At 31.8% G+C, this 14,153-nt stretch overlaps 2 protein-coding genes across 5 annotated transcripts; both read right to left on the bottom strand.

The window, feature by feature from the left end:
• Positions 1–4,761: 4,761 nt before the first annotated feature.
• LOC123006517 lies at positions 4,762–5,932 on the bottom strand. Of its 2 annotated transcripts, XM_044401051.1 has the most exons (3): positions 5,596–5,932; positions 5,231–5,525; positions 4,762–5,175 (listed from the first exon to the last, which is right to left on the bottom strand). In XM_044401051.1, the coding sequence occupies exons 1-3, from the start codon at positions 5,781–5,783 to the stop codon at positions 4,810–4,812; spliced, it is 849 nt and encodes a 282-aa protein (XP_044256986.1). In that variant the 5' UTR covers positions 5,784–5,932; the 3' UTR covers positions 4,762–4,809. The 2 variants fall into 2 exon arrangements, with proteins under 2 accessions (XP_044256986.1, XP_044256987.1); XM_044401052.1 differs by lacking the exon at positions 5,231–5,525 and having other exon boundaries at positions 5,083–5,175.
• Positions 5,933–6,951: 1,019 nt separating this feature from the next.
• Positions 6,952–13,389, bottom strand: LOC123006219 (mothers against decapentaplegic homolog 4). 3 transcript variants are annotated; one of them, XM_044400527.1, is made up of 7 exons: positions 13,138–13,389; positions 10,806–11,059; positions 10,371–10,731; positions 10,126–10,248; positions 8,080–8,729; positions 7,896–8,034; positions 6,952–7,845 (listed from the first exon to the last, which is right to left on the bottom strand). In XM_044400527.1, exons 1-7 carry the CDS (start codon positions 13,187–13,189, stop codon positions 7,634–7,636), a joined length of 1,791 nt encoding a protein of 596 aa, XP_044256462.1. In that variant the 5' UTR covers positions 13,190–13,389; the 3' UTR covers positions 6,952–7,633. The 3 variants fall into 3 exon arrangements, with proteins under 3 accessions (XP_044256462.1, XP_044256463.1, XP_044256464.1); XM_044400528.1 differs by lacking the exon at positions 13,138–13,389 and adding an exon at positions 11,228–11,403; XM_044400529.1 differs by lacking the exon at positions 10,126–10,248.
• Positions 13,390–14,153: the final 764 nt, after the last annotated feature.

The raw sequence follows: 14,153 nt of genomic DNA, 5'->3' as shown, positions 1-14,153 counted from the left end.
ACGTGTACTTAGAGATTTTTGATTTTTAATCCGCCTTCTTTCATTTCATTTTCATGGGCCAACAAGAAACCCCCCCCGAAATAAAATCCTGGTTAGATTGAAATAAAAGGTCCTAATTAAACATAAAAAATACAAATTAACTCACAAAAGCAACAAAAATAAAATAAAAATTTAATACTTATAAAACTATACAGGGTGTTCCGTTTTCATTGTTACAAATTTAAGAAGGAGATAGAATATTCAATTTTAAGACAAAAGTCTCGTATATGAACAATCGAAAAATGCTACGCATGCTGCGTCTTTTAATAGGTTTTCCCAATATTTCCGAAACCATTTTAGAAAAAAATTTCAAAATTTGGTACAGATGATAACCTTTATAGGTACACCTAAACGAGTACAAAGATAAAATGCTGAATTTTTAATTTTAATTCTTAAACTGGGTGGGATTAGGGTTAGGGTAAAAAGTACTCAAACTATTTTGCCTGTGGTTCTTGCCACTTTCAGCAACAAAATTCTAAATTTTATAGTTTTTCATAACATAAAGTATTTTGCGTTTTTCCCATACAATTTACCGATTTTCAGTAAAATCAGTTTAAAAATTTATGTTACAGACCATAAACAGCATAAATATTAAAAATTTAAATTGTTTTACCGTTTAAGACGTTCCTGATTAAAAATTTTACTATTTCATCTTGGTATTCATTTAGGTGTATACAAGGTGTATATAAGGTTATCAGCTGTACCAAATTTTGCCCTTGTATCTATTCTGATATATTAAAAAAAATCCTTTAAAAAACGCACCCTTTTTGAACCCCTTGGGTACGGCCCTGAGTTAGGTACTAGACAAAAAGTGGTCAAACTCTCCCGGACTTGCCACAATTCAATTGATATCCTTTTGTTTTACTATTAAAAAAAAATCAAAATACATATTTCTAAATTAGGAATTTTGTCCTTTTTAGCTTCAAATTTAAAATTCAATCAAGTTTTATTAAAATGAGAATCAGGAGGTAGTAGTACGGACCAAAATAAACAAAAAAAATAAACAAAGCAAAGTAACAGAATTTTTAAACGCCGATTACGGCGAAACTAGAGAATACTTGGGAAATTCGTAATCAGCGCGTCAAAATCTATTGGATAAGGTAGGTTTAAATTGAATCTGAGACATGTTCAAAAACATTAGTTTTTAAGAGGAGGTTTAACAAATTTTTCCGTTTTTTATTTTGTAAATTGCGCCAAACTGTATTTAAATGATATAATTAATATTTTGAGAGAAACCTATGTAAAATATTCCGGGGAATCGATTGGCGTCAAGAAAACTGCAAATTCGTAATAGTTTTTAAGTTATAGACGTATTTAAATTTTTGATATTTTTGACTTTATCACAAATTTTCTCGATAACTATTTATCGTAAAGCACTAATCTTTCTTGTATACGATAGAAAATTAAATTTTCTTTCCAACGGTACCAAATATAAGAAATTATCTCCAATAAGTCCGAAGTTATTAACAATAAACCGCTCCGCGTACCGAAAATGGCCCAAAATTTTGATAAAAATCGAAAAAATTAAAAACTTCAAAATTGTCCATTTGCACTCTTGAAGGTTCAAAAGACTTAGTAAAGCACAAAAACATTATAAAAATGCGAAAAATTATTTTTTTTGATAAATTTTGCGTAAGTGTTGAATATATTGAATGAAAACAATGAAGTTGCCTGCGGCGGTGGTGGCTCAGCGGCATAAGGTCCCGCTTTCCAGCAGGTAGTTCCCGAGTTCGAGCCCCGGCAATTTTTCTTATAGTTTCGTAGAAAAACGCGTTTAAAGTTTCACAATTTTAACAAATTTTACTTTTTGAACGGCGATTACGGCCAAACTATAAGACTTAGAGCAAAAAGTTCAATTCCATCGTAATCAGCGTAAGAAAATCTATCGACTGAGACCAAAGCCAAGTCGATATCTCGCAAAAAAAATTTGAATTTTTAAACGCCGATTACGGCGAAACTAAAGGAGATAACCCAAAGTGCTTGGTAAATTGGTAACCAGCGCGTCAAAATCTATCGGATAAAATAGGTTTAAATCGAATCTGAGTCATGTTCAAAAACACAATTTTTTAAGGGGGGGTGTTAACAAATTTTTACTTTTTTTTGTTTTGTAAATTGCGGCAAAACTGTGCCTCAATGATATAATACTTTGACCTAAACCTATGTAAAATGTTCCGGGGAATCGATTGGCGTCAATTAAACTGCAAAATTCGTAGTAGTTTTGAAGTTATAGTCGGATTTATATTTTCCATACTTTTGCCTTTATCACAAATTTTCTCGATAACTATTTATCGTAGAACACTGATCTTTTTTATATATGATAGAAAATTAAATTTTCTATCCAACGGTACCAAATATAAGATAAGTCAATAAGTCCGGAGTTATTGCCAATAGACCGCTCCGGGTGCCAAAAATCTTCCAAAATTTCGACAAAGAGCAAAAAAACTTTTCAACTTTAAAATTGATCCATTTAACGTTTTTTACATTTCAAGAGGTCTTAAAGACTCAAATAAATGCATAAAACGCCAATGAGTCAAGTTTAAAAAAAATTGAATTTTTTGAGTTTTTGAAGGAGAGCGGTAGTCCGTGGCATCCACGGCGGTAGTAAAATCGTAAAAATAGTCAATTCACCTTAAGTCGTAAAAACGCTTGAAATATGGTTTTCTAGACGTAAAATTACTCGCTGAACACGATGCAACAAGTTAAAATACTCTACGATGCAAAAACTATGAGATATTGTGTAATAAAGTTAAGAATAAGGTATGTTTCTAGGTGTTTTTACAGCTTAACGTACCCCTCATAGCCCTGTAAATTTTCAAATCGATCCATCAAATCGTTTTCTGAGAGATTGATCAAACTTTTATAAAAGAATTAAAGGAATAATTGCACATATTGTTTCTCAATATTGTTTAATTAAATTAATAAAAAAAAATATTTCGAAAAGCAAAAAAATATGTTTGTCCTTATTTTTCTTTACCACTGAGGGGCCTCCTAGGACTTGGCGCCTGAAGCAGCCACTCCGTTCGCCCTATGGTAGAGCCGGCCCTGCCTCAACAGATAACAGACATGAAAACGGGAGACAAAAATTAGTCACCTCCACCCACTTCACTTTTTATTGTTTTTTTTTTTTAATCATATTGGGAAGGATGAGTTTACGTCCAAAATTTTCATTTCAACAAATATTACTTGTTTTCATTTTAAACTTTTTCCAATTTGAATATGTAATTTGTTAAAGTGCTTTTCAAAGCTTCTGCGAATCTTCGAAACTGGATTTTTTTTGGGAGAACGCTGAGTATTAATCATTTTTTTAATTTTTTTATAAACAAACAAAAACAAGTATGTAGAAGCAAATAGAATTGGAGAAAAAAAAATTGCAAAAATTTAGATAGCACGATCTGGTAGTTCAAAAATAGCATGGTAATAAACAGTTATGGTAGGCAATTCTCAATATGGTGATGCAACACCAGATATCCTTTAAGATATAGGCAACCTCATACACATATACTAACAAGATTTTGTGATATCAGTGATATCACATATTAGTAACTTATTAAATTGCCTCAGTATTTTTTTTATTTGAATTTTTGGAAAGTGTTTCCTCCCGGGTTATAAAAAAACAACAGAAAAAAACACACTCTCCTAAAATAACAATTAATTAAAAAAATTAAACATCTCAGACTTATATCTCCTTGAAATTGGTACAGTAGTTCCACTTATTGTGACATATGTAAGTCATACTCATAACCACTATGTGGGAATGTTTTTTTGCAAAATTAAAATAAAAAATATAAATTTTTCACACACACAAAGAATAGATTTTTATCAAAATAATAATACTTAATAATGAGTATAAATATTTATAACTTCATTTGTATATAACTACGTTTTAGTTTTTTTTTGTCAGAATCAGAACTGTGCTTTTTACCCTCTCTACTTATACATTCATAATTATTTACTTTATGAACCTGTAATAAAATGCACGAAATTTCTTAAAGAATAATTTCTCACTTAAATTTTATATTTTTCTAATTGGTGAAGTATTAAGTTATTATGGAAATTTAATGCAATAATACAGATGCACTGTGCGAATATTCTGCAAACTTTTCACACAAAACTCACATTTTTATATTATGTAATATTTATTTAATTAATATAAGAGTTAATATAAGATCAAGTTAATTCTAAACAAGAAACACATTATTTTCGTTCAAAACAAAGTAGGTAGACACAATTATTATGTTTGAACCGTCTATAATAGAAACAAATCTTTTACGTCTTCCGTAGCTTCAGTAGCTGGGTCCGTCGGCGCCGCTTCATTCGGTCCATCCTTTAATCTAAAAATAAGTGAAAGTGATTTGTTTTTCATTTTTTTTAATCCTAATGTAATTCCGGAAATGATTATCTTCGTTTTGTTGTGACTCTCTGTTGCATTTCTAACACATGCAGTTCTCTTTTCGTAGATTTCTTTAATTATGGGTCCAACATGTTTACAGCTGAACAATTTTTGTATGTCATTTTCTATATTTTGGAAGGTAGCACTGAAATCTGTTTTAAATGCATCTGAGGCTTCAAACATTTTTTTCAAATTCATATGTTTTTCCAACGTATGTTGTAGAACTTTAATATGTTCAAGGTTGGAAGAATCTCCTTGGTATTCCTCTCTAAAATGTAAGTTTACAAATACCTAAGTAGGAAAACTAAATTTCTACCTTTTAATTAAAAGATTGATGTACCCTTCGTATGCATCATTTACAGATGCGATAGCATTATGTTTTATAAAAATTGCAAATTTTGCTGCACATTGTGCTGCAAAATCGAGCTCATTTTGTAATTCCTCTTTTCGCTGTCTAAGTACCTGCTGATTATATTGATCAGCATCAATTTTTTTTCTATAGAATCAAAATCTTTTTTAATGTCAGTAAGCAACACTTTTTTATAATGTTTTTTAGTTTCATAAAAAATTATCATATGCTGTTTATATGAACATTTGCATGTCTTGCACGTCCCATCCCAAAATTGAATTTGAGAACAGAAAAAAAGACCCCAGTGACCAATACTCTCCTCTTTTATCAGATTTCCCACCCAAGTGCATTCTTCGTGACATCTTTTGTTGAAATTCCATTTCTTTACACCATCACTCTGAAAATTAAACCCCATTAATTAAATATATTTGCCTCAATTTTATTTTAAATACGTTAGTTTCTAGGGTGGCACAGGTGGAATTGGTACAAATATTGGTTGGATTTTCCAACTTAATTATTTCTAATTCAATTTCTGTTACATATAATTTATCTCCCAATTCTTTTATCATTTTTTTTGCTTGTTTTATTTCTTCTTCAGCTTTATTTAAATTCTGTATGTTTTCTTGCAAAATATCTGAGACATCTGATAGAGGTTTAAGAATATCGGAAATCAATCCTCTTGTTTTATTAAGGCTTACACTATTCCTTGGATCATGCGGCTCCAGATTACTAACGTATTCAATTAACCTACGTAAATAATTATAAAAAAATACAGTATATACCTTTCATGTGTACCTACATATAAGTGAACACTTACCGTATAAATTCTTTCTTTGAAACGTCCCAACTCTGCTTATAATGGTTCATTACATCGGTTTGTAAGTTCACGTTTTTGTATTTTGCTACTAAGTACTTAATACTTTCATTATCAAAACAAAAGATATTAGTATCTTTATGCAGTTTGATTTCAACATCTGTCAATTCTTCATTAATTGTATGTATCATTCTCCAGGTAAGGTATCTCCCGGTCCATAATTATGACTTCTTGTGTTTGAAAAAATGAAAATGATATTTTGGCATGCTGATTTATGTAACCGTGCCATTATCTCTTTTACGCAGTATTGAAAGAAAACTGTATTTCTGGTGTTCGTTGGTCTCATTAGAAAGCAAAAGGCATGTATTTCATCCAAGCCACGTAAATGATTTAAAATCATTTCACAATGTTCACTATCTTTCATTATACCATTTTGGTCACCCATCCCTGGAGTATCTATTAAATTTATGTTAAAGTCACTTTCTTTGCATTCAAAAAAATACGACTTAACACTCTGAGTACCACTAGAACCTGTTTCCTGAATTTCATCTTTATCTGAACGTATTTTAAATTCTTGGTCGTCGTCATTTTCATCGTAAATCGTTACAACAGTAGGTATCACAAGACTATTTGGAAAATCCATAGCTGCTTTATCTATATCCTCATGTCTAAAATAGGTTGAAAACATGTTGATAAATGTTGATTTTCCGACGCCCACCTCCCCGACAATAACAAAGTTTAACGTTTTTTTATTAGACATTTTGTGAGATTAGAACTTTGTAACCATTTTAACCATGAAAGTTGTTTCTGAAAATAAAACATGTATGAAGAATTCAACATACCTAGTTTTTACAATTTACCAAAAGTCTTATCAAACGGAAAATGTTGACAAAACTGATAGTTTCAAGTATTTTTGTACTATGAGTAGATTAAAAGAGCCTAGAAACCACTCAAACTCTCAAAGCAGATAAAAAGGATAATCCCCCATTGACACCTGCAATGATCAATTTTAAAATTTTGGGAAGACAAGAAATATCGCTGTACTTCTTGCACTCAAAAAATTACATAAAGAGTAACGATATGGCAAGTTGGAACTCACACAAACTAGAATGAAACCTTGAAAACGTTATCTACTGCAACTGATAATAATTAAGAAAATCCAAAGACTCAAGTTTCACAAACGAAAATTAAATAAAATAAAGCCACATATTTTCTGTCTTATAATTTATAGATAGATATCTTATAATATATAGATAGACTAGACTAAATAATAAAAGTTAATTGTTTTATTTCGGCCTTGCAACAACTATGAAAATTGAGGTGTAATACAAATTGGAAAATTGAAAAATAAAATGTCAATTACATGTCATAATAGTGTAATTTTCAAAAAAATGTAACATACATTGTGTCATAGATAATATCTATATTCTACTTATCTACATTTACACAGCAAATGAAAAAATTGCAGTTTGCTAGGTACTTGTGATTAGAAAGAATACAAAAAAGGTTTCTTAAATAAGACATTCACTACCACATTAATATCAAGCAACAAAAACGAAAAAACTTACACACTACACAGTTTTTCACAGCCTAATGTATATAAATATTTACCCTCATCATATCGTGTGCGATAACTATTTCAAATTTGGCATCCATCTTGTACAAAATAAAATGGCACAAACCAAATGACAAACAAAGATTTATCATAATTTTTAAGAAAATATATGAAAAGTTCTGTTCGACTGTAAGGCAATTGTTTGTAAGGTATTTACAAAATATATATTTATGTAAAAAAGAAGTGAATATCACTACAAACTAAATGAATCCGCTCTTATTAAATTAAGTATTATATAAGCGTAATTTACAAACTTATAACTAACGTTTAAACTACTCATTTATAAAATATTTTGTCAAACTTGCCGCTGTCTCATCAAGCCAATTATTACAAGAAAAAATTCGGAATTGACAACAATCGTTGTTTGACTACCAAAATGTTTAAAAATGGACACAAAAACATTTAAATGAGAACAGTCCGACCATCTTATTCTATACCACGTGGTCCATCTATCGGCATAGTATGAAGCACTTCATCCAGTAATTGCAGTGCTCGGTGCAAATGAATTTCTACCCAACATGGAGTCTCTTTTATCGACTGTCGGGGATAATCCGGACCCCAGCCTTTAACAAAACTAAGACGCAGAATGCAAAGTCTGCGCAAATCGTCAACCCCTATTCCTGTTGCAGCCGATAAACCTACAAGATATTTAGTGTATTGTAAAAAATTTCTTCAACTAAATAATTACTTATAGCTGGCGCTATCCCGCCCACTGAATGTGGTCCAGGGATGTGTCCCGCCACCGCCGCCGCCTGTGCCGCCGCCGCTGCTTGTGCTGTGGCCGCTTGAGTGGTCATCTGGTTGTGGCATTGCCTCAGATCAAAAACCTGCAACCCTAATTAACACCTCATTTTTCCAACACGAAAAAATACCTTTATGTAAGCTGAAGGGTAAATTTTGTGTACCGCATCGCCAGGTTGTCGTCCAGCCTCCCTATCCAGATAATAACTCTGGACGAAAACCGAATGGTCGCTTAAACAGCGTAACCAAACGTCTCCTTCGCCCCTTAAGTCTAATTGTACCCCTTTGCCAATATGTAGTCTCGCTCTCTCACTTTGGTCAGTTCGGTGCACATTACTCAGTGCACCCAGGCAAAACCTGTTGCCACCAGAGGGGTCGACGTAGCCGTCAATTGTCACATTTGGGCAACTTGAGGGTACTTTGAATGTTTCACCCACTTGAGTGTCCAGCTCGAAGTAGGCGACCGAACACCAGTACTCGGGGGCCGGTTGAGTGGACAACAAACCGGCGATGTTTACGTCGTTACACTGGTTCGTATTCCAATAAGCTGTGTGATGGGTACGGTTATCAGGAGGCTGCATTGATTGGGTGTAGGTTAACGTGTTAGATCCGGTCCAAGTACCACCAGCACCAGTAAAAGATTGGCCCATAGTGGCCGTAGCCGCAGGTTGGCTGCCGCTTATAGTACCACCGTTGTTGTTCACAACAGTTGTTGTTGTGTGAGTGGAGTTGTTAAAGCCGTTCTGTTGCAAATGGGGCGACACCGGAGGGTTATTTCCACCTAAAATTAGCAACAATGAGAAGCAAAATATTGCAGGATAACGTTTTTACAGTAACTTCTACCAAATTTAAAAAATGTACACACCGTAGTTACGTAAAAAAGTGTGTTATAAAAACTGGTAAGTAATTCGATATACAGGCTGCGCCAGAATTCGCGCCCCAGAGAAAATTTTCAAATAAGGTAAGATACCAGAAACTTGAAAAAAATATTTAAAAAATTCTCTGTCAAAAAATTTATTTTTTGACATTTGACCATTTTTTATATCTATTTAATGATACTAATGATCTTGTATATGTTTTTTTACAATTGTTCAGTAAAGGGACAATAATTTTGCCAATAAAAGCCACAAATAACATTGCATAGACTTACAATTTAGGATACAGCTTCCTTGTTTCTACTTTTAATAGCTTATAGCAAAAAAAACTTGAAAAATTATTTTTCCAGCAGAAATAAATAGAGTCATAGTGCAAACTTTAAACCCTCATAACTTCGAAATTTTTATAGATAAATTTTTTTAACATTTTTTCGATGTTCCTGATATCTAACCTTATATGGTATTTTTCTCTGGGGCGCGAGTTCTGGCGCATCCTGTATTGTGTGTCTCACAAATAAAATAAATAAAACAAATTAATTACTGTAATAATGGAAAAAAAATATAAAATACAGAGTGCCCCAGCAAGTTAGTCTATTATTGACCTAAGAGTGTTAAAATATTTAAAAATTAGACACAGTTTTTAACGTTTAGTAAATTCTATAATTTTTTAGCATTGTAGTTGCAATATGTCAAAAGATGTTGTTATTGGGTATAAAGTTTTTTTTGCTTTAAAACAGTGAAAATTTTAATTTTAATTATTACTAGTTTTTGTGTAACCAATTTTTCAAAACAGTCAGAAAATTAGGCAAAATCGACTAATAAAAGTTTAGCTTAGAGAAAAATAAATAACTTCTTCCTCGCAAGGCTAACCATTTAATTTCAGGTGTTGTAGATTAGTGTCTATGATTTTTGTATAAAAATTTTAAATATTTTAATTTATGAGGAAAATTTTGGATTTTACCAACTCACTGGAGTACTGGTGCAAAAAGCAAATTTTGTACGGTTGTTGAAAAAATTCACCGCTTTATCTTCACGTAACAAATTAACTGAACACCAACAATATGAATTCAGTGCAATCGATAAAATGAACTCAGCGAAAAAGCATTTTACTAAGTGGAGATTTGAAGATAAGGTGTAAGAAAAATATTTATGTAAGACGATGCGTTAATTGATAATTAGCAATTACCGAGAATTATATGTAATGTTTTTTTTTGTATAAACTAAACTAAAAAGTAACAATTATCTACGATACGAGTGCCATAATTTGAGAAAATGCAAAATAAAAAACAAAAAGAATCTTACGATGAGGTATATGCATGTGCGGTAACCAACTAGATCTGGAACATGCGTCAACTCCCCCTTCAATTTTAGGTACGGGATGTCCCATAACTGGTCTGTTTGGTGAATTATACATTCCCTGATCACCTACCACAACAACGAAAACATAACATGCATAACTAAAAATACGAAAAGTGGATATTTAAAATAAAAAAGTATTTCAAATCAAAGAATACAGATACGCTAATGACTATTATCACAAATCTTACTTGTGGAAGGTGCTTGAAGTCCGCTCAGGGCAAAATTTTGTTGTGGCGGTTGGTGTTGAATGGTCTGGGAGACTTCAATACCGATTTCGCCATCTACATCCATGCTGCCACCAGGGACCGGTCCAGCGGTGTATTCATCTTTCACTAATCGAGCTGTTCCAGATTGTAACGTAAGTCCAGAAAGATCAATGCCGGGGGACACTACCCGCTCATAATGATAGGGATTCACACATACTGAGTCACACTTTAAGTCAAACGCAAACTGACAATATTTCACGTGTTTGAGTTCGTTTTTGTGGAGGTCGGGCCATCGCCAAATTCGAGCATAGATCACATGAGGAAAGCCTTTGCGTCCAGCGACCTAAAAAAATGAATGTATAATTGTGGCAACAACACTTGAATGAGGGATTTGTTAAGAAAGCATGGAATGAATACCTGCAGACGACCATCGAGAGTTCTTTGAATTGTGACACACTTGCTCGGATGTGCCCCACTGGTGGTGATAGCAGTGATAAGCGAGTCCAACTCGTCCCGTTTCTCCTTTAATTTTTTAACAAGCGATTCAATTGCACGTTTGGCGAAGCCTTCACTTTCTCCCCCTTGTCTGTGGCACATCAGACTGTGCACAATGCTTAGGCAGGCGTCAGCGGATGAGGGTGCTGTTGTGGCTAACCCTGACATATCTCCAACTACAAAAATGACCATCATAAAATTTCAACAATTCCACATCTCTGGAAATGGTTGAAAGAATGCAAGTGATAAGAAAAGTGATAGTTGAAAGCGTGCTGTTACAGATTTTGTAAATAAACAATAACAAAAACAAAAATAGATGATTGTGGTTGACAATAGAAGCCTACCTTGGGGACGCATAAAAACCCCGAAAATATTCGTGTAGAGTAGACGTCTCTATACAAAGAAATCTGAGAAATCTAATTTTTGTTAAAAATAATTGCATAGATCTTAATTTGTTGTTGAAAACCGCCACTGAAGAAAACCATTGACGTCCGACAGAATTGGACGAGAACTAATGTCAGAAGAGTTTTTGACAGAAAATGTGTTCATCAAAGCATTTCACTCGTCATTACGTAATGCTAGTTGCATAACCCACCACCCCCAAGTTCCATATACTTCAAAAGTAGACAAAAATATAAGCATTACTGTTCAAAATCATCAATTTTATAGAGTTTAAACAAAACAATAACTAAAAAAGTATAAATAGTTTTTAAACTTTTAATAATAAAGAGAACTTAAACTTTATAGTTTTTATTCAAAACATGTATGTACATAACTTAAACAAAAAAAAACGTTACTACAACATAAAGCAAGTGAAGAAAAACCATTCCAAATCAAAAATGAAGCATACGATTTTAAATAAAACGCAGAAAACCTATAGCTCAAAATTTAAACTTTTTTATAACATGTGTTAAACTTCACGGTTTGCAGTCTGTTTCTCTATCTTTGGTATATCGTTTAATCTTCTTGCAATTATACAAACAAACAATATCCAATTTATTCAAATATTTATTATTCCTAATCTTATGATATGACGCATAATGTTCCCATTGAGTTTGAAAATATCCCTTTTGATTTTTATAAATATTAAGAAAAAATATATTTTGGAATAAATTAAAGTTGAAATACAATTTTTCTGTTGCATTAGTATATTTTTAACTTATGTTACCTAATGTTGCTTTTGTTGTTCTAATTATTAAATCAATAATAAATATTAAAATTGTACAGTGTTCTACATCTAGTAACATTCTTAAATTATAGAGGGTAAAACATGTCTTATTGCGATCAGGAACAATTATGTTCTATTATTTATTTAATTACTATATAGTGTTATTCATAAATATGAAACAATATTTGAACCTCAACAGTTGTGTAGGTGGTATCCACGGCAACCAATGACCATGGCCACATAAATCGCTGAAGCATCTATTAACTTTGACGATAAAGTTTTGTGAATTTTTTATGAATTAAATGCTACGAGATCCATTTGGATTTATTCTAAGTTATGTTTGGAGTTTGAGGTAAACTCTTTTATTAAATATTTTGGATTAATCGTCTAATAATCGTTCAATCTCAAGTTGACAGATGCCTGACAACAAAATATGTGACCATGGTCATTCGTTGCCGTGGATATATCACTTATTCAAAACTCATACTTTTTGCTTTCAGCGTTGTGCAGTTCCCACTTTAAATTAAAATATCTTTAAAACGGTCCATTTTAAGGGTATTAAAGGTTATGCGTTTTTATTAAAAATTGATGACTCTCTTGTTTTGTGCAATAAAAAATTATGAAATTAAGAGGCCAAAAAGCGGAAAAACACAGAAAACGTGTGACCTGCAACTACTGGAACCGGAAATTGAGTAGAGTATTGAGTAGAGGTATCCGGTTTTCGTGATTAATAGTTTAAATGGTATGTTCTCGCAAGTAACTATTCCAAATTTTATAATACTTGATCAAATGGTTCCGAAGTTATTACAAAAAAAAAAAACAAATTTCCATAAACACATTAAGGGGACTGTAAAATTCTTATTAGTAGAGATAGAACACGAATTATTATTTAAATTAATATCATTTTACAGGTCTTTTTTTAGGTTCAAATATTGCTTCATATTTATGAATAATCCTGTATATGTTTATATTGTTTGTAGTTAATTATTTGTTTTGTATTATTTAAAATATATCTCAGTTGATACCTTATTTATTTTATTTTGTTTTTGTGGTTTTTCACCAATGCAATTTATTAAATTAAAATACCTTCTTTTGAAGAACCTGTAGAAAATATGTGTCCTGTAGAAAGCCCCACCATTATTTTCACTTTTACACTACCTACTTGCTTCCGCAAAAACTTATTTCAACAACAAACCGGCGCTTAATTTCTAGACCGCGTTTTCCACTTTGTTTCAGTTTACATCATTACTCAACTAGCTACCCAATTTCTTATTTCTTTTCTCCTCTATATCTATAAAGGATATGAAAGAATGAGATAACTGTTGGAAGTCTGTAAGGGCATGCTAATACATGCAAGAGAAGCCGAAGACCTAAGTGCGCATACGCGAAATTGCGAACCGGACTACAAATACCAAGCAAATCATAGGAAATGAGAAAAAATGCAATTTTAATATTATTGATTTCCTTGAACATAAAAGAGAAAAGAGAGAAAACAACATCAACACTTGGTGCATTGATCTTAAATAAGAGGGTCCTCTAAAAGTGAAAATGATAATAAAATAAAAAACCTAGATGATTAAAAAAAATGTACTCAAAAGGGTTTAACTTTTTGATAATCAGTTGTGCAACTATGGGTCATTGAAACTATTACAGTTATAATTAATGATTCTCCTTTTTCGCTCTCTGGTCAAGCATAATGCAACGGTATTTGGTGGGCTGTTGCATTGCTTTTCTGTTTCATTCACGTATTACTTCAGCATAAAGAGATATAATAAAACAAGTTTTTAATATAATATTTAATAATTACTTATTACAGAAAATTGTTATTGAAATATTAATTGATAATAAGAATAATGAGTAATAAAAAAATGCAATTTATTTTTGTTATATATGCAACCAACAATACATTAAATAAAAATGTGGAAAACATGAATATACAAGTACTTTTTATTTTACAAAAAACAAAGAATAATGAGTAATAACAATCTATTGGTAAAAAAATACCCTAACAAAATATAAATTTTCTGTTTTTACATTGTTAGGTGTTGTAGAAAACTATTGATCAAACAACCCAACTGTTTTTATAATTTGTTATCATTATT

Source organism: Tribolium madens, unplaced genomic scaffold (assembly GCF_015345945.1).
Source record: "Tribolium madens isolate multiple individuals breed KSU strain unplaced genomic scaffold, Tmad_KSU_1.1 Scaffold_2;HRSCAF=44;Tcas5.2_LGX, whole genome shotgun sequence".
NCBI lineage: Eukaryota > Metazoa > Arthropoda > Insecta > Coleoptera > Tenebrionidae > Tribolium > Tribolium madens.
The sequence above is the reverse complement of the archived record's forward strand: the minus strand, read 5'-3'. Positions and strand labels throughout refer to the sequence as shown.

Coding starts and splice junctions, on each gene's coding strand:
- LOC123006517 (XM_044401051.1), bottom strand. CDS start 5,783: ATGATACATACAATTAATGAAGAATTGACAGATGTTGAAATCAAACTG. Junction 5,526..5,595: donor TCAAAGAAAGAATTTATACG/GTAAGTGTTCAC, acceptor TTATTTACGTAG/GTTAATTGAATACGTTAGTA. Junction 5,176..5,230: donor GTGCCACCCTAGAAACTAAC/GTATTTAAAATA, acceptor TTTAATTTTCAG/AGTGATGGTGTAAAGAAATG.
- LOC123006219 (XM_044400527.1), bottom strand. CDS start 13,189: ATGGTGGGGCTTTCTACAGGACACATATTTTCTACAGGTTCTTCAAAA. Junction 8,035..8,079: donor ACCCTTCAGCTTACATAAAG/GTATTTTTTCGT, acceptor TTAGGGTTGCAG/GTTTTTGATCTGAGGCAATG. Junction 7,846..7,895: donor CGGGATAGCGCCAGCTATAA/GTAATTATTTAG, acceptor AATATCTTGTAG/GTTTATCGGCTGCAACAGGA.